At 46.8% G+C, this 17,384-nt stretch overlaps 1 protein-coding gene across 1 annotated transcript; it reads right to left on the bottom strand.

The window, feature by feature from the left end:
* Positions 1–12,874: 12,874 nt before the first annotated feature.
* On the bottom strand, positions 12,875–16,866 carry LOC134483140 (uncharacterized). Its single transcript, XM_063278384.1, has 6 exons — positions 16,683–16,866; positions 15,491–15,650; positions 14,879–15,022; positions 14,078–14,244; positions 13,261–13,366; positions 12,875–13,142 (listed from the first exon to the last, which is right to left on the bottom strand). The coding sequence occupies exons 1-5, from the start codon at positions 16,807–16,809 to the stop codon at positions 13,302–13,304; spliced, it is 663 nt and encodes a 220-aa protein (XP_063134454.1). The 5' UTR covers positions 16,810–16,866; the 3' UTR covers positions 12,875–13,142; positions 13,261–13,301.
* Positions 16,867–17,384: the final 518 nt, after the last annotated feature.

Below are 17,384 nucleotides of genomic sequence, written 5' to 3'. Positions count from 1 at the left end.
CAAGTGGAAACCAAAAGGGTTTCACATGGGCCCTGCCATCCACTGGTCAGCACTCTCATCACCACAGCCACAGGCAGACACTGGGGAACATTTCTCTCTTTGGGATGCAATCCACCCCATGATTCTATGTGAGGAATCCCCCAAAGGTTGCATCATGTGAGGGACCTAGAAATTTCCAGGATTGGAAGAATTTAGGAGTTTATAATTCGGGATGATCTACAGCTGTGGCAAAGCCTTTTCCCAGCACATGGCAGCCCTAGGTTTGTCCCCACCAGTAAAAATAAAATCCCCCAAAAATAATTCAAACAAAATGTCATGAAGCCTGCGCCCTGACAAGTCTCCTCAAAAGTGTGCAGGAACCTGGGTCCACATTTAGGACCCAGCATGGCCTCTGTGACCCGTGAGAAGGGATCTAATATGGGAATTAGTACAGTATGACTTATCCTTGTGGATACCTTTGGTGACAATAACCACCTAACCCCTGAAAACCCATCTACCTGGGGGGCTCAGCACTCCTGTCACCCAAAAAGCCCAGATCCTAGGGCCAGCATGGGCAGGTGGTGAAGAAAGTTTGTCTCTCGTGAACATCAGTTGCTGCTCCTGGCCTGACTCTATCATCAGGAGACAATATCACTCCAGAAAGTGTGGGTGTCAATGGCTATTCCCAGGCCTAGGCTGGGATACTGCTTAAGTTCCACAATGCCCAGCAGTGCTCACTCTAGAGCTAAATGTTCTACAGCTGAAAGGGGTGGGTGCTCTGCTGGCCACGCCCCTCCCCTGCAGTATTTAGTGCACTCAGAGTGGTGCTTCAGATGTGAGGGACTTCTTGAGGCTACTCCCATGGAGAATGGCAGATTCATCAGAATGGGGCACAGGGTGAGTTCAGAGCACAGCTGGGAGGAATTTAGGGGTGCCAAGCCATGACTAAGACCAGATCCTGGGCTGACAGGCAGTTGAGTTGGAGAACTGGCATCCAAAGAGTGACTGCCTGAATTCCTCTTAGACCAAAAGCCCTGGATCTGAGCTACTTTGGTGCATTCTCCTGAGCAGGGTCCCAGAGGCAGCTCAGAATCGGGGCTGTGCATGGACTTTGGTGCTGGCAGCAGGTGGCTTAGCCATAAAGTGCCGAGCTTTCCCATCTGTGCCCACTCAAACTCCTCTGTTTCATTTTAGGTGTGTTTGGTATAGTTTTGAGACAGGGTATCTTATAGCAGCCCAACTCGCTTTGAGCAACAATATAACATAAAAATAACCTTGAGTTCAAAATCCTCCAACCCCTCTGTCCCAAGTCCTGGAATTAAGACCTCCAGCTGTGACCATTTTACTGTAGCATAGGATCCATCTGTATTAGAGTGAGCTTTGGAAATACTGGAGCTCCGACTCTTCCTTAGAATTCAGGTTTCCTTAATTCTTAGCAGGAGTTTTGTGATGATGCTGATGAGAGAGTCAGGAGTTACACTGGGAGAGGTAACAGTCCTGGCAGCCCTGAGTGCTCAGTGAAAGTCAAGACAGAAGCCTGCTGATTAGCACCTGAGTGAAAGTGGGAGGATTCAGAGTTCAAGAACAGACTCAGCTACATACCTAAGACCATATTGCAACATTTTTGTTTCATTTTTGGCTTGTTTTCTTTGAGACAAGGTGTTAATATATAGCCCTGGCTGTCCTGGAACTCACAATGCCTCTACCTCCCAACGGATGGAATTAAAGGCATGTGCCAACATGCACTGCCACTAAATAATTTTTAATTAAATTTTCGGGCAAAATCCAGTAATCCCAGTGCTTAAGAGGCCAAGGCAGGGAGATATCTGGTTTCCTGACAAGTCTGGTCTACAGAGAGCATATCAGAACTGCCAGGGCCGAACAGAGAAACCCTGACTCAAAAAATAAACAACAAAATGTGTGTTTTTTTTTTTAAAGAAAAGAGGACTGGGGGTGTGGGGGGTTGGGGATTTAGCTCAGTGGTAGAGCGCTTGCCTAGGAAGCACAAGGCCCTGGGTTCGGTCCCCAGCTCCGGAAAAAAATAAAAAAAAAAAGAACCAAAAAAAAAAAAATAGGAACGATTTAACAGAGAATTAGAGGCAGAGATCCAAAAGATATTGGGCAGTTCAGAGTCTAGCTTCTGAGATGAAACTGGACACCCTGGGGTTAGGGTGGGGATTCTCATCGTGGACTGGTAGACAGAGGGTGGCTTCAGGGATGGAAGGCTCAGTCAGTCATTAGTAAGGATTCTCAATCAAGAGGATGTTTTAAGATCCAAAATGTGTGAGCAGTGTTCTGCATGAGACTAGAAGGGCCCACGAACCAATACAAAACAGCCAATAAAGAGTAATCACAAGCATACGTCTGGAGGTCCATGGAGAGGTTAACGTCCACCTTAGTGTGGATTATTCAGAGCACAGGTGGAGAGGAGTAGAAGAGCTGATGGTGGCTGAGGCAGGAGAGGAGTTCGGGTGTGAATTTGAGCCAGTAAAACGAAGCTTGGAGGTCGGGCAGAGCAATGAGAGGTCTAACAGCATAGCTGTTGATATCCTTCAGATTAATTTGTCTTAAGAGCCTCATGCCATAGCCAAGGACAGGAATAGATCTGACTATTGAGTGGCTGGGCTCACATAGCCCAACAGGTTTGGCCTTGCCTCTGTGGGATTCCAAGTCTCTCCCTTTAGACACAGCCATGGTGAAGGTGTAGTAGTAAAGGTGCAGTTTGCTTTGCAATGCTTGGCTTATGGTGTTGAGTACTTCATGCTCCACAGAGCTAGGGAATGTCCTAGAAGCCAGGGAGGCTGAGCCATGCGGAAGACAGGTCTCTGGGAGAGAGAAATGATAACCAAAGTCACTAAGAACTTCCTGAATCACAGTGTCTGTTAACCATATATTTTATTTATATATTTTATGTGCCTGAGTGTTTCACCTAATAAATGCTTGTGCACCATGTGGTATGTGTGGTGCCCGTGAAGTCCAGACTGATTCCCTAGAACTTCAATTACAGGTTAATAGGAGCCACCATGTGGACACTGGGAACTGAACCTTGGTCTTCTGCTCTTAGCCACTAAACCAACCATCTCTTCAGCACCACCCCCCAATTGTATAGTCATTAAGATTTAACCATTTGGCCTTCAGTATTTGAATTAATACAGATGTGACAAGAGTTATAGTTAATATGGTGGTTCAGGTATAGACAGGCAGGCATCTCATTGTATACAAAATATGAATCCTTCCTTCCTTCCTTCCTTTCTTTCTTTCACTTCTTCCTTCCTTTCTTTCTCTCTCTCTCTCTTTCTTTCTTTCTTTCTTTCTTTCTTTCTTTCTTTCTTTCTTTCTTTCTTTCTTTCTCTTTTTGTTTTACTCTTGGAGACAGTGTTGTTTTTTGTGTAGCTGACCTGGAATTAGCTCTGTAGAGGAAGCTGGCCTAGAATTCAGAAATCTGTCTGCCTCTGCCTCCCAAGTGTTAGGATCAAAGGCCTGTGCCACCACCACCACACATCCTTCTGTTTAAAGGAAAAATGTAGTCTTACAGGTCAGCATGAGTTTAGCACTGGTATAGACATTTTCCTATGCCTCAGGAGCTCTAGAGTTCATGAAGGATTTGCTGCCTTCCCCTTTAGCCCTGGCTAACAATGAGAGCTCCACACACATGGGTGTTTGCTTCATTAGAGTCTGGAGGATGAGGGTCACAGGCTGAGGTAACTGTGTAGAGCAAAGGATGCCTGGTGAAGGTCAAGTGGGTAAAATGCTGAAATGCTAAGGGAAGAGGCCTATGGTTGGCGCCTCCTACACCTGAGACTTCCAACGCTGAAAAGCATGGGGTAGAGAGTGAGGATGCAGAGTGCACACAGGTCAGGACAAGGCCATGTTCCTGAAGCCTCCATGTGTGGTGAGCAGGTTCTGGGGCACCATGAGGGAAATCAGGAGCTTCTGGACTTTAAAGAATTACAGGGTTCCATGTTACCTCACATGCCCATGATTTGCCCCCTACTGCAGGGAGAAGCCAACACCAGAAGCCTCCAGCTCCCAGCCCCGCTTTTGCCATGTAGCTTTATCCAGAAGAGGTTGGAAGTCCCTGGACCTGGAGTCTCAGGTGGTTGTGAGCCACCTGACCCTGGTGCTGGAGACTGAACCCAAGTCTTCTGCAAGAGCAGCAAAGACCCGTGCTCTGCCTGGCCCAGCCAGGGCTGTGAAATGGTGTTTATGTTCATCTGAACAAGCCCAACAACAGTTTAGGTCCCTAGAAGCCACATGAACCTGGATGCAGTAGAGTCTGTCATCCAGCCCTTCCCACAGGGAGATAGGAGCCTAAAGTGGACAGTCTCTAGGATTAGGGGAAGGGCTAGCCTAGCATACACAGCCATGGATGAGAGGGAGAAGGTGAGGACTTGTGCTCAGGTTGTCCCTGACCTTTACACAAGCACATGAGTACCTGTACTCACAGAAACGCCATACAGACATAGGTGAGAAAGAAATAAAAACAAACAATATTGAAAATACAATATACTGGGGCTGGAGGGATGGCTCAGTGGTTAAGACCACTTACTGCTCTTCCAGAGGATCTGAGTTCAATTCCCAGCAACCACACTGTGTCTTACAACCATTTCTACTCTCATATACTACCCTTTACTGTTGTGTCTGAAAACAGGGACAGCGTACTCAGATGGACAAAATAAATAGTTTTTTAAAATCCTTTTCTTAAAAAACAAAAAAAACAAAAAAAAAAAAACTCTTTTGTGACACATGATCATTGTGTGATTCCAGATGTCCCTAAGTCAGTAAAGTCCTATTGTTACATGGTCACCAGTTGTGTCAGCCTTGGTAGTAGAGTGGCACAGTTGAAAAGTTGCTTGTCACAGTGACCAGGCAGCCTAGAAAGCTAACCATGTGCAGAGAAGGCTGTGCTGTGTCCTAGTCCTCTACCCCACACTGCCACCTCATCCCTACGAACAGAGCAAAAAGAACAGATGAGGAATGTTCCAGGTCTCTTTCCTCTTTGATTGCCTTACTAACCTAGCCCTGCGCTACATGTAACCTTGTCACATCCTCTGTCCCATCCCTAAGCCCTCATAACTGTCAGATAAGACAGGGATCTTGCTTTGGGGGGAAGCTCTGGTCCCTCTCTGTCCTAACAGGCTCTGAGCCATCGCTGAAAGAGAGTCATCTGAGGATTGAGGGACGTCCGTAGCCCGTGTTCTGACTTCCAGGAAGGTTTGAGGAAGGTGGTCCTCTTCTTGTGGTGCCTCTAGTAGGAACAGCCTACACTTGGGCCCAGCTCACACTGTCAGTAAAAGCGGGTGGCTCTGGTCTTTGCACAGCTCTCCAGCTGAATGAACAGTGCATCTCTCCTCTCTCTCTTGCAGGAAGTCTCCAGTCTCTGGTGCAAGTGCTGTTCCCAAGACAAAGGAAAGGAAAGTGCTAAATGAGTGTTCCCGGGATCCTTTAATACATTGTATGCATTGTCTTCATTAATGTTTCTGTTTAATTTTTTTATTCCATGTGTATTGATCTCCTTGTAGGGGTGTGCATGCCAAAGCATGAGTGTTGAAGGTAGAGGAAAATCCATGGGAGTCACTTTATCCTACCGTGCGGGGTCCCAGGCTCAGCTCTGGGTCATTGAGCTTCTTTACAAAGAGCTTTCATGCTGAATTTCTTGCTGGCTCTGATTTCAGGGAGAGCATCTCATAGAGCCCAGACTGGCCAGTAAACTACTGATCATCCTACCTCATGCATTGCCATTTACTTCATGAAAGGTTGAGTTATTGACATGAGGAACTGTGGGATGGGCAGAGGTGCATGACGGAAGCTATCTCTGCTCAGTGGCATGCCTTTGGGGACAGATAGTTTTCATCACTGAGGTGTCATTTGAGTGCAGTGCTCCTCTGGAGAGAAGGAGTTTCTTTTGCCAGGGCATCAAGACAGGACTTGAAGGTGGAGGTCTGGAGGCCAGGCCTGCATTCCTCTTCAGAAGCTGCAGTCCCCACTCAGGACAGTGCTTTAGCACAGGGTCACATATCCAGTTCTACCCTGAGACCTGCTGAGTCACACGCAGTTTGTGCTGAGAAGCAAACTGGGGTCTCCTGCAAGGGCAGTGAGTGCCTCTCAACCACTTACTCATGCTTTCCTTAATTGTACACTCGAAGTGGGGTGGGCATGACATATGTGGGGGTCAAACACAAATCAAGGGAGTTTTTTTTCTTTTTGTATCATAGAGGGCCTAAGGATCAAACTCAAGCCCTCAGGATTGACAGTGATGCCTGGACCTGGTGAGTTCAGGGTACGGGATGAGGGTTTAGTCCTAGGGATGGAGCCCAGGACCTCACATACGCTAGGCAAGTGCCTAATCACTGAGCTACATCCCCAGCAGATGTTGGTTGCAAGAGAACTTGGGACCTCACCATGCCAAAGGAGCACTCTATCACTTAGTGGCCCCAGCCTGGTAGTCTTGTTTGTAACCTCTGCTGTGTTTGCATGCTGCCTGAGCTTATTAATATAGCCACATCCTCAGGGTGACAAAAACTTCATGGAGACTCCCACTGTCAGATACCTGAAGACAGGTTTCAAAGAGAACAGGTAACCAGTGCAGAAGTCTCACAGTGTTCGTGTGAAGTACATGGAATATAAGTCCTAGATGACAGAATGCTCAGAACACTGGTGTCCCCACTGTTGGAAGTAACCAGGACCACAGATCCCAGTCTTTCATCACACCTGAAGATCCCTAGCTGGCATGGTGGCACATACTTCTCATCCCAGCACTTGGGAGGCTTAGTCAGGAGAATCTCCTGAGAACAGGAGTAGGAGGACAGCCTGGCCAACCCCTCAGGTGTTACCTGCAGGTCTAGTTCCAGACATAATCCTAGCATGCGGACAGCCCCAACCATGCAGGGAAAGCATCATGGCACACCAGGAAGCCAGTGAGGCCCATGTTGCTTGACTGGGCAGCTACTTGTTAGCCTTAAGGACTAGGGCTCAGAGTGCCCAGAGGCTGTGAGACTGAGGGTTTCAAGGACCCAGCAGCAGGCCAGATGGTCTCAGCCTGGACTCGATACTGAAGAAGGAAGGAGCCCTGAGTCCTGGGCCAAAGCTGTTAGTAGCCCCATGACCTGGGCTGCTGGTGGCTGCTGGGGTCAGGAGCAGTGTCTTGGTGGGTCCTGCTGTGGTGAGAGAGAGCAGCAGAACTTCTGGAGCACAGAGAGGGAGCAAATTAGAATGGGAAGCCAGTGTAGAGATCTCAGAGTGTTTGTGTGAAGCAGAGCTAGGAAGTGGGTTGCAGGGGCAGGGGAGCAGCAGGCTGTGCCTGTAGAGATGAGTCAGCCCAAGGGCAGAGTTGTCAGAGCCCAGCAGCATGGGGTGGGAGAGTATCTCAGGGGAGGGGCTCCTGTCCCTCCAGGACAGTCTCCATCAGAGACTGAAGGGCTGGGCCTGAGAGGTGAGGGGAATTAGGGATGAGGGAGAGACTGAAGAGATGTGGGAAAAGAATGCACCTAGGAGTGAAGCAGGGCCCCCAATGTGGGATGGCTGAGGCCCGACAGAGTTGGATGTTGCTGATCCTACATTAGGCCAGGCCAGAGGGCCGAAGCTCCAGCAGCCAGAAAGGAAGCCAAAGTGTCTGAGGAGGCCTGCATCAGATTGAGTCTCATGAGGGTCCCACCAATGGCCAAGGCAGGATTTGTTGAAAGCAAGGTTGTGGGTATAATTGTTCTCACCTTGGAAGGGAATAGGTGGCCATGGCTCTCACAGGTACTGACGGTGCAGGGACAGGAGACCTATGGACTGACCTTACTGCCACAGGGCGGCTGAAGGCTCTTGTTGCCTTCAGTTTGTTGTTGTATTAACCTGGTAGCTTCATTTCTTGAGAAGCTTGGGTGGATGAGGTATAGCAGATCAAGGTCCAGCTGAGAGGAGGAATCCAGAGTGTTCCATGGTTGGCAAACAGGTTCTGAAATCTGGCCTGTGCACTCAGGCCAGTGTAACTGTTTGTCTTAGCTGCAGGCTCAAGAGGGTTGAACTGACCCAGGATCAAACACCACATGTGCCCTGTGTTTTCCAAACTTTCTCATGGTTGCAAGCGCTGGGCGAACTCACATGGACTTTTCCATCATTCCCTGAGCTCTAGGTGACTCGGATGGATCATGGAGATATCTCTAAGCCTATGCCAGCACAGCAGTGACATCATGGCAGTGTCCTCTAGGGTTCCAGGACTGGATCTTTTTTTTTTTTCTCTCTCTCTGCTGATACAAGTAATAAGACATCCTATAAAACAAGGCCAATCCTTCCTAGAGTTGAAGCCCAGAACACACAAGACTCCCCCAGGGATGGGCCCATCCAAGAAGGTGTGGGATGTTTTGTGGCTTAGGTTGTTTCACGGTGAGTGAGAAGAGTCTAAGACGCACACATGTAGATGCTTGGGAGCTGGGGAGGTCATGGGATCCCCTAGATCTGATTAAACAGATGACTGTGAACATCCATGTGGGTGCTGGGATCTGAACTCTGGTCCTCAATCACTGAGCCATCCAACTGGCCCCTGGCTGTATCTTCCTAGAATGTTTCTGTATTTCCTCCTACTTGATGCCTTGATGCTGGCTCCTAGCCCAATGGCCTATATACAAGATGAATTCTATAAATGTCTTATAAACACTAAGTATCCTGTGAAGGGTACTAGTGCCCTGTTCATAACAGTCTGCAACAAAGAGAAGGCCGGGTGCTTTTCCTGTCATTCAGCATGAAGGGCCAGTCATGTTTTCATTGTAGCGTCCTGGTTATGCTATGGGTCTTCCTGGTGCAGCCGTCCTGCTCTGTGACAAATGATGTGTCTCCTGCAGGAGGAAGAGTGGTCGAGTCACAGTACCTGCAATATGACAAGAAAACGAAAAAGGTGATGAAGTCCTTGAATTCCAGAACCACAGGAAGTGGGTTAGGTGGACGGCAAGTAGGGAGACAGCTGAATCCTGAAGGAAACTGTTGGGACCTTTGCCAGATGCCTCTGTGACATCCAGACTTGGACACAGGGATGAGTCTGGGTAGTCTAACATCAGCATATATCAGTCTCCATGGTCTACGGCCCCTGCACCTCCTCACTGCTCCTCTGGCTTTGGAGACCTCAATTTTGCCAAGCCTTTTCTTCAGGACCATCCCCTGAATCATCCAGGTGGCTCCTAAGAGACAGGCACTGACAGCAGACATTTGGTATGGATCACAGGCGAAATTGTCATGGGGCTTTGTGCCATCCTACCCAGAATGCTGTGAAAGGCCCCACTTTGGTGGTGTTCACTTCTGGAATGCCCTGTGTGATAGTTTCAGCTGTGAATAACAAGGCTAGCAGTTTCTACTGCTGCCCACACAGGCCTCCAGCTCCCTGAAAGCTTCAGTGCTCACCTAGAAGGAAGCACATTCAGGACAGGGAGTGCCCTGAGGAGCTCAATCAGCTTCCTAGTCATCCCTGCAGGGACACCTCACCCCTGCAGTGTGTGGTCATCCCTGCAGTGACACCTCACCCCTGCAGTGTGTGGTCATCCCTGCAGTGACAACTCACCCCTGCAGTGTGTGGTCATCCCTGCAGTGACACCTCACCCCTGCAGTGTGTGGTCATCCCTGCAGTGACACCTAACCCCTGCAGTGTGTGGTCATCCCCTGAGTGACACCTCAGCCCTGCAGTGTGTGGTCATCCCTGCAGTGATGCCTCACCCCTGCAGTGCAGACCTTTGGGCCTGTGGCCTTCAGGTTCCGGATTATCTGTTAAACTCAGTTCATAATCAGAATGTTTTGTGTTCAGCCTCTGCCTGGACTGTACTCCAAGAAGAGTTCAAGGGTTTCTATGGCAACATCTAGCGACCAAGCCTTATCAAAAGGATTCTCACATCACCCTGCAGGCAGATTCCCATAGTCATCCCTAGTCCATTTAAGCTGCTGCTGAAGATGCCTTGAAGGCATAGCCACAGCGACCCCGTGTGTTCTGAGGTGATGTTTTCATTCAGGAACCTGATGCTGAGTCTTCTCCTAACCCAGCAGGCGGTCCCTGCATCAGGCTGGAGTCTTGAGTTTCTGTGTTGTCCTGATACCACCTGCTGTGTTCTCCTGGGGCAGAATGGATCTCAGAAGGTCTGGGCCAGTCTCACTGGTTGAGGATTCTTGCAAGGCCTCATCTCCAATTCCTGAGGGAAGGTGTAGGTTAGGAGAACACCTAGATTTGAAATTCAGTGTTTTCAGATTTCAGGATTGGATGAGGGGTACTCAGCATGTGCATGTGTCCATGTCTCTGTATGCATGCACATGCAGGCCAGGGATGGACACCAGCAACCTTCCTCAGTCACCCTATGCCTCTCACACAAAGGAGCTCTCACACAGAAGCTGTGGCTCACAGATGAGGCTGGTCAGGCTTAGAGTCCCAGAGATACTTCTGCTGTGCTTCAAAACTTTGAATGTGTGTGTGTGTGTGTGTGTGTGAGAGAGAGAGAGAGAGAGAGAGAGAGAGAGAGAGAGAGAGAGAGAGATTCTACCAGCTTGTACAACCCTGCATGCACATATGGATGCCAGAGGGAAATATCCGGTATCTTCCTTTTCGAACAGGGTCCTAATCAACTATCAGGTCTCTATATCTTAATATCTAGCAGGGGTCCCAGCGTGAGCATAGCCAGGGCATACACATGCTTGGCTGTCAGGCAGGAAAGAGGCAGAGATCTTGTTCTATTTTTCATGGTTAATGCTCTTAGTGCCCTTGAGGGCCTGGCTGACACCTGCCTGGAGACGGCTGGATCTGATGCTGGCCTAGACAGCCAGGGCTATTGATGATGGATGTCCAAAGTGGCCCTCATTCTTGGCAAACTTCTCTCTTCTAGTCTAAATGTGCTGGGGTGTTTAATGCAAGGACTGGGTTTTAGTTTTCCTCTTCCATCCTGCTGCCTCCTTGTTTTCTCCAGCGGGTCACCTGCCCTAGTGAGGAAAGAGAAGTGTGTGAACCACAGCACCACCCTCCCATGCTTCTGCTTGCTGGTCTGTGGTATCTGTTGATGGAGAACCGTTCCTGTGGCGGTCGGTCCTGTTGCTGTTTGTGAGTTTTGAGGATTTACGTCAGTGTAGTAATGTGCATAGTCATCCTGGGAAACACCACAGGAAGTTGGTCCCCAGGTTTCAGCACACAGAAGCACAGGCCAGAAGAGATGCCCAGGTGTTGAAGGAGGTCCAGTAGATGTGCTGTTAGTTTCCTGTGTCTGATGCATGATTGTCCCTTGCTTAATAAAATGTATACACAAAACTCTTTAAGTGTCCCACTGACCTCTGAGAAAGAACATCAGTGGGAAGATGACTTTGAACTCTTAACTCCCTGTTCCTTTCCTCATAACAGGTTTCTGTAGCAACCAAAGGAGAGAAGCCACCTGAGGGAAGGAAGTCCAAGACAGTGCCTAGGAGCAGAAGTAGGGTCTGGCTGTAGAGGGGACAAGTGGCTGGGTATAGGGACTCTAGGATCAGAAAAGAGGTTGCCTGGCATCTCCCACAGCAACGAAGACAGTCACGCATAGTCATGCTCAAAGGCCAGTTTGCTATCTCACAAGAAAAGAAGGCCCCTCCCACTACACTGTACTCTAAGGACATTTTATTCAGGATAGGATGACATGAACTATTGTCTCATGTCACAGATGTCAGCACAAAGTATCCAAGGTATTGTATGCCAATGGTAGCATTAACAGAACAAAGCACACAGTGTCATGAAGACATAAATTATGAGTTTGTGTAGCAAGGCCCAGGCCTCTTCCAGGTTCTTAGATAGTAACTGAGAACCTCAAATACAGTAGTGATGTGATAGTGTGGCGTGAATCTAGTTACAACTAGTTTTGACACAGATGACACTTTTTGTGTCATGGTCAGCTTATAATGAATGACTAGACCTAAGCATGAGAGTAACCAAATACTACATTGCTTCTCTAGCTGCTGAGCTTTTAAAAGCCCTGGGGTGACAGCAAGCTTTTGTGGACATTCTGGATTATTCCTTCTGCACTTTAACTCTCTGAGTCACCTCCACTCTCAGTAAGTTAGTTCAATTCCATAAATTGGAAATCAGTCACCTGGAAGAAATACTTTCTTAATGTGATCCGAGATTGGCCATGGAAAAAGGGCAGCTTGAACTGTCCCACCTCGGTTGGGCTTGCACAGGCCTGCTCTCCAGAAGAAACCTGTGTTCACAGCTGCAGGCTGCATTCACTATGGATGCTCTTGAGGTTCCTTCCTAAACTGCTTAGATTACAATAATTTTCTTGCTAACAATCAAAAAACTGATTATGCCAACCTGGCCTACAAGAAGCTAGTTTCTATTCTGTATTTTATCAGATGTGCAGAATACATATGGTCATCATTGATAACAGGTGAAAGATCTGCTCTAATATGGACACTAAGTGATGCTGGAGGACGATCCTGACCCTCAGTGAGCAGTGGGAACACCAGAGCCCTGTAGGGATGCCTGGCAACCTAACACGTTGAGCATGCACAGCTCAGTAAGTTACCTGTGAATACACATCTCCTGAGATCTCTCTATTTAATCATAGGTGATCCTGTCCACCTAATACAGCACCTCATGTGGAATAACAAAAGCCACCTGCAGGAGCTGTGGTGATGACTCACAGGGTAGAGCATCTGCTGCTCTCTCAGAAGAACCACATGGACCCTAACAATTGGGTAAAGTGTGTCAGTGATTACATCATAAAGTGTGTGTCCGAGGAACAGCCACATTCTCCACACAAAAGACACTGTCACACTGAGTACCCCTTGGTGACTTTGAATTCACTTATTAGCCCAGGATCCATGGAACATGCAGAGATCCATCTGTAGCTGTCAGTTCTAAGTCCACAGGAGGGGACAGAACCCTTGAGTAAGAATGATGGTCTTAAGAGTCAAGAGATAGAATTCAATTTTTATTCATAACAAATACATTTTTACAACAAAACAGGATTAAAATGAATAAAAATATCTAAAAATATTTGAAAGTAAAAATAGTAACAAGAACATATAAATATGAAACAACAAAAAGAAAACTTCAATTAAAATCATAACAAAAATATTTCTAAAAGCATATTCTTAACGAACATTTAGAAGCACAGACGTATTGCTGTTTCTCCTCTAGCACACATAATGAAAGGCGGTCCCCCAAGTTGTCTCTCAAGTGCTGTTTTCTGAGAAGAAAGTAAGACTTCAATCAGTCAGGCTGGCTTAGTGGTATATAAATTTAGGGTCTCTAAGAAATGACAAATTAACTCAGAGGATGAATAGTCATCCAAAAAATGTTGTTACCATTCAGGATGTTGGTCATCAGGGACTCCTGAGAAAGCAACTTATTCTTCAGGAAGCTCTCTTACTGCTGTGTGTCCAATTCCAGCTCTCTTGCACTTTCTGAGACCTGGGAGAGGAAGGCAGTTTTTCAGACACTGATTTGGTGGGGAAATGCAAGCCAGCTGTCAGAATGCTGCCTTCTACCACCTCAGTTCTATTGGACAGTCGACATGGACATTTTAAGTGATATCATTGTTGCTAACTCTGTGGGCAGGGCAAAATCTCCAGAAAGCCTCACAGTAATGTGGGCTGCCAATATGGGACCCAGACTTATACCAGTGCAAAACAAGAACAGGGCAATGGCAAGAGACCTCATCAGGTTGCAGGAAGAAAGGAGATGTCCATATGTCACCAAGGTTAAAGCCAATGACAAGTACTAATTTGACATTTGCACTTGGTTCTTATCCCAAAGGTGCTTCCTACACAAGAGATCACATGACCACAGAGTGTCATTTGTCAAAGAACCAAGAGATTGTTCAAAACTCTACAGAGCATCCAATGTATCACATGGATATGCAATAATAAGATATGTTATTCATCTGTCACCATTTCTAGACTGCAGCTTCAAAAAGAGCAGCAAAATATGCTTGCACAATAATTCAGTTTCTGAAAAGTGGTTAACTTCCCAGAATACTTGTGCATAGGCAGAGCAATGAACAATTCCATTACATGAGGTGGTTGGCTGGTTGTGAGTGTAAATTAGAAAGGTGGTAAGAGAAGCAAAGATGTATCAAATTGGCAAATTTTATCAGATATTGTTAAGCTAACAGGTCCCTACCTGATAATGCTGGTTCTGGCCGTTGATGGTCTTTATCTTTCTTGTTGAAGTCAACCAAATATTTCTGGTTCAGTGCACAATCAAGATGTACCTCCTTGCTCTCCTGCTTCAGTGGGACCAACTTCTTCCTACATGTGTTCTCCATCAGGAGCTGGCTGAGCAGGTTTCTGGAAATACAGTCTGCATAGTAAGATCATGCTGGCCCTTTCTCCCATTCCCACTCCCGAGTGCCACTAACTCCACCAGGTCCCAGATACCCATGAAGACTTAATAAAATGCACCTTGATACATATAAGGCTGCTGCACAAAACATAAAGAGTTAATTCGGGGAAGAATAAATTGTTTGCTTGGCCTGACACCAATTAGTGTCCACACCTCTGAGAAAGAACATGGATCTACAACTATCCATGAAAGCCCAATGCATGGGGGCAACATCAATTAGTACTGGGCCAACACCCTCAAAGGAGGTCAGAAGAAACCAAGAGAAGTTCATGCTAACCATGTGGTCCACTCACTGAGTTTTGTAAAACCTGGTGTGACACCATAGGTCCAGGTCAGCCTAATAAACTTCTGCTGACTTCAATCAGTACTGTTCTCTCTAGAGCCTTTTGAAGATGCCTAGACAATCCTGGGATGAGGAACAGTCTTTTATGGAACTGAAAACTGAGTCCTAATGACCCTGGAACACTGATGGGTAAATAGCACAAGAGATAGAACCAGAGCTGAAGACCGTCCAATCCAGAACAAAGAAAGTCAGAAATGGCCATTCCACAAGTGATAGCCTTTCTGACCAGGACTTACCTAGAGAAGGTAATCTCCTTCTTCAGCTTCTGGTTCTTCTCATGGACCTCAGTGTTCTCCATCTCTAAGTTGTGCAGAATTGACATGACCGCCTCCTCCATTCTCTCCAGGTCTTCATAATATGGATTTGGCCTGAAGTGTGGCCTGGCCCCAAATGATAGAATACAATGAACATCGGCATTTAGGAATATATGAACTCAGGGTGGGTCCTATATTACCCCAGGCTGCTGCCTGGATCTTCCAGCACTCAGTCCCCTGCCTAGCAAGTACAGAGACTCACCATAAACTCACTGCAATTACAATCTTGCAAAGCCACCAGCTGTCAAGGGCTTTGTAAATGCACACTGGGCACTCACTCTCCCTGACTTTATCCCTGAATTCTTCATTCAGACCACAAGTTCTGCTTTTAAATAAATGGAAGCAGATGAGTCCATTTTCAATCTCACTCCTCAGGAAGGGTCAGGTTCTGAATCTCCACTATACGGGAGGTGAGGTTTAGCACAGGGTGGTTAGGAAGGCATAGCTTTCTAGAACCCAAAACCTTAATAGGATAAGAAAAAGGTGACCTTGCAGACCCAGGAATGAAACAAGAGCATTTGGAGCAATTCATACCTGTTCTTCATGGATCTCTCTGTCAGAAACCTCAGGCGATCTCTCAGGTCATTTCTCTCCTCGGTAATGAGCTGCAGCTCTTTAATCAGCCTCTCCTTTTCCTTCATGGCCTGATTCTTGCTTAGTTCAGTGCCAGGGGATGATGTTTCTCTCCCAGCGTCTGTAGGTAGAAGAACACAAGTGAACCTGCATGGGGAGAATGCATAGAGTGTTCATAGACCTCAGTGAGGCCTAAATAGGAGAACAAGCCAGGAACCCAGTGTCACTGCTAGGCGATTGGTCTATGCTTAAGAGGCCTCCTCAGTGGATCTCAGTTCTCCCACTACTCTATAGAGACCAAGAGACGTAAGCAGCCAGGTGTTCCCTATTCCGGACATCACGTGCTTACATGTACCACGGAGATGGCTTCTCCAGGATTATCATCAGCTGAACAGGGTACAGCTTGGTTTCAGGACCCTCACTCCTGTGGCTTCAGAACTCGGATGATAAATTCACCATCCACAAAACTTGAGTGATTGGAGACACTCAGATGACCTACCCTGATACTCTAAGCCAACAACTTTGGATTTAAAACGCATTTCCAGGGAGGATATGTTCAACAGACTTATCAGTGTCCCTATGTAAAATACCAAATGCCCCAGAATTGCGAATACGTTACAGGCTGAATCTTGGTCTACACGTTCAAAATAGTTTTGGTATTGTAGAAAAATTTTTGTAACATACAACCTCTAATATATAAAGCAAACGATGACCTTGACAGTTAGAAGAAATCAGAGAAGGTCTAAGAACATAAGGCTATTGCCTGGAGCACAATCTCTCCCTGTTACTACTGTCAGATACCCACTGTATTTAAAGAAGCAATGATAGTGAAATACATTGCTGCCCTGTCTAAACTCAGAAAAGGTGGACCCTCCATGACTACTGATGGTGTTATTATATCAATGTAACAGAACAAATGAACTGAAAAGTAAAGACCAGAAGTTCACAGTATAATAGCATTGGCCTTACCATATCCTCCCAGTGGGGATGTGGAAACTAAAGTTCTGAAATCCTGACTTTCAGGAATTGTGATATTCATGGAAATTCAATTCCTTTTCACATGCTCCAGTTGCTGTGGCCCATTGCTAGAAAGGTCAGCTTAAGCCTGCAGCCACCCTGGCAGGAAGCTCAAAATACACTGCCCAGAACTTACTAAACATTCCCCAGAAGTGCTGTCTTTGTCCATCATTACTTTGAGACGAAAGGCCAGACTCCTTCACTCTAGTCTCTCCAGAATCGACGTTCCTCCTCCCAAAACGCTTGCGAAGACGGGAAAACATGTCTTAGCTTGTAACCCCCAGACTCAGACTGAGAGAAACTAGGGCACTGGTTGTCACTACAACACTGGTGACATCACAGAGGATGCCAGAACTCTCTAGGAGACAATAGAATGTCCAAGAAGGGACAGCAGATGTCATGGGGAGCAGACTTTGCCTCCCTGCTAATGTTCTCCCTGTACTGAGCATAAGCTGAGGTGCCCTTTCCAGGAGACTTTCCTGGGGCAGAGCCACTGAGCATCTCCTGCTTCCAAAGCCAAATTTTCCTCAAGGCTTGATTATAAAAACCTTAGTAATTCCTATGCATCTAAATGAATGTTTCCTGTCAAATCTTGCCCAAAAAAATGTCTCACTAACTCAAATTGTCCTCATTCACCAATGTTAGCCATTAAACCTTCCTGAGATTTCACACCAGCTTGAATATGCACTCAAAAGTTCTCCTGTCTCATTATGTACAGGTGCTTTATATCACATCAAGAAATAGTCTGCATGGTAGGTTACAACATGGGTGTGTGTTAGGTGTACACTCATGAAGTCATGTGCTTAGCAATCGACAATTGCCAGAAAATTCCTTAGGA

The sequence above is a fragment of the Rattus norvegicus genome, chromosome 19 (assembly GCF_036323735.1).
Source record: "Rattus norvegicus strain BN/NHsdMcwi chromosome 19, GRCr8, whole genome shotgun sequence".
Taxonomy (NCBI): domain Eukaryota; kingdom Metazoa; phylum Chordata; class Mammalia; order Rodentia; family Muridae; genus Rattus; species Rattus norvegicus.
This window is presented reverse-complemented; position numbering and strand designations above follow the sequence as displayed.

Coding starts and splice junctions, on each gene's coding strand:
- LOC134483140 (XM_063278384.1), bottom strand. CDS start 16,809: ATGTTTTCCCGTCTTCGCAAGCGTTTTGGGAGGAGGAACGTCGATTCT. Junction 15,023..15,490: donor GAGAGATCCATGAAGAACAG/GTATGAATTGCT, acceptor ATTTGGGGCCAG/GCCACACTTCAGGCCAAATC. Junction 13,367..14,077: donor GCCAGAACCAGCATTATCAG/GTAGGGACCTGT, acceptor TTCCTCTCCCAG/GTCTCAGAAAGTGCAAGAGA.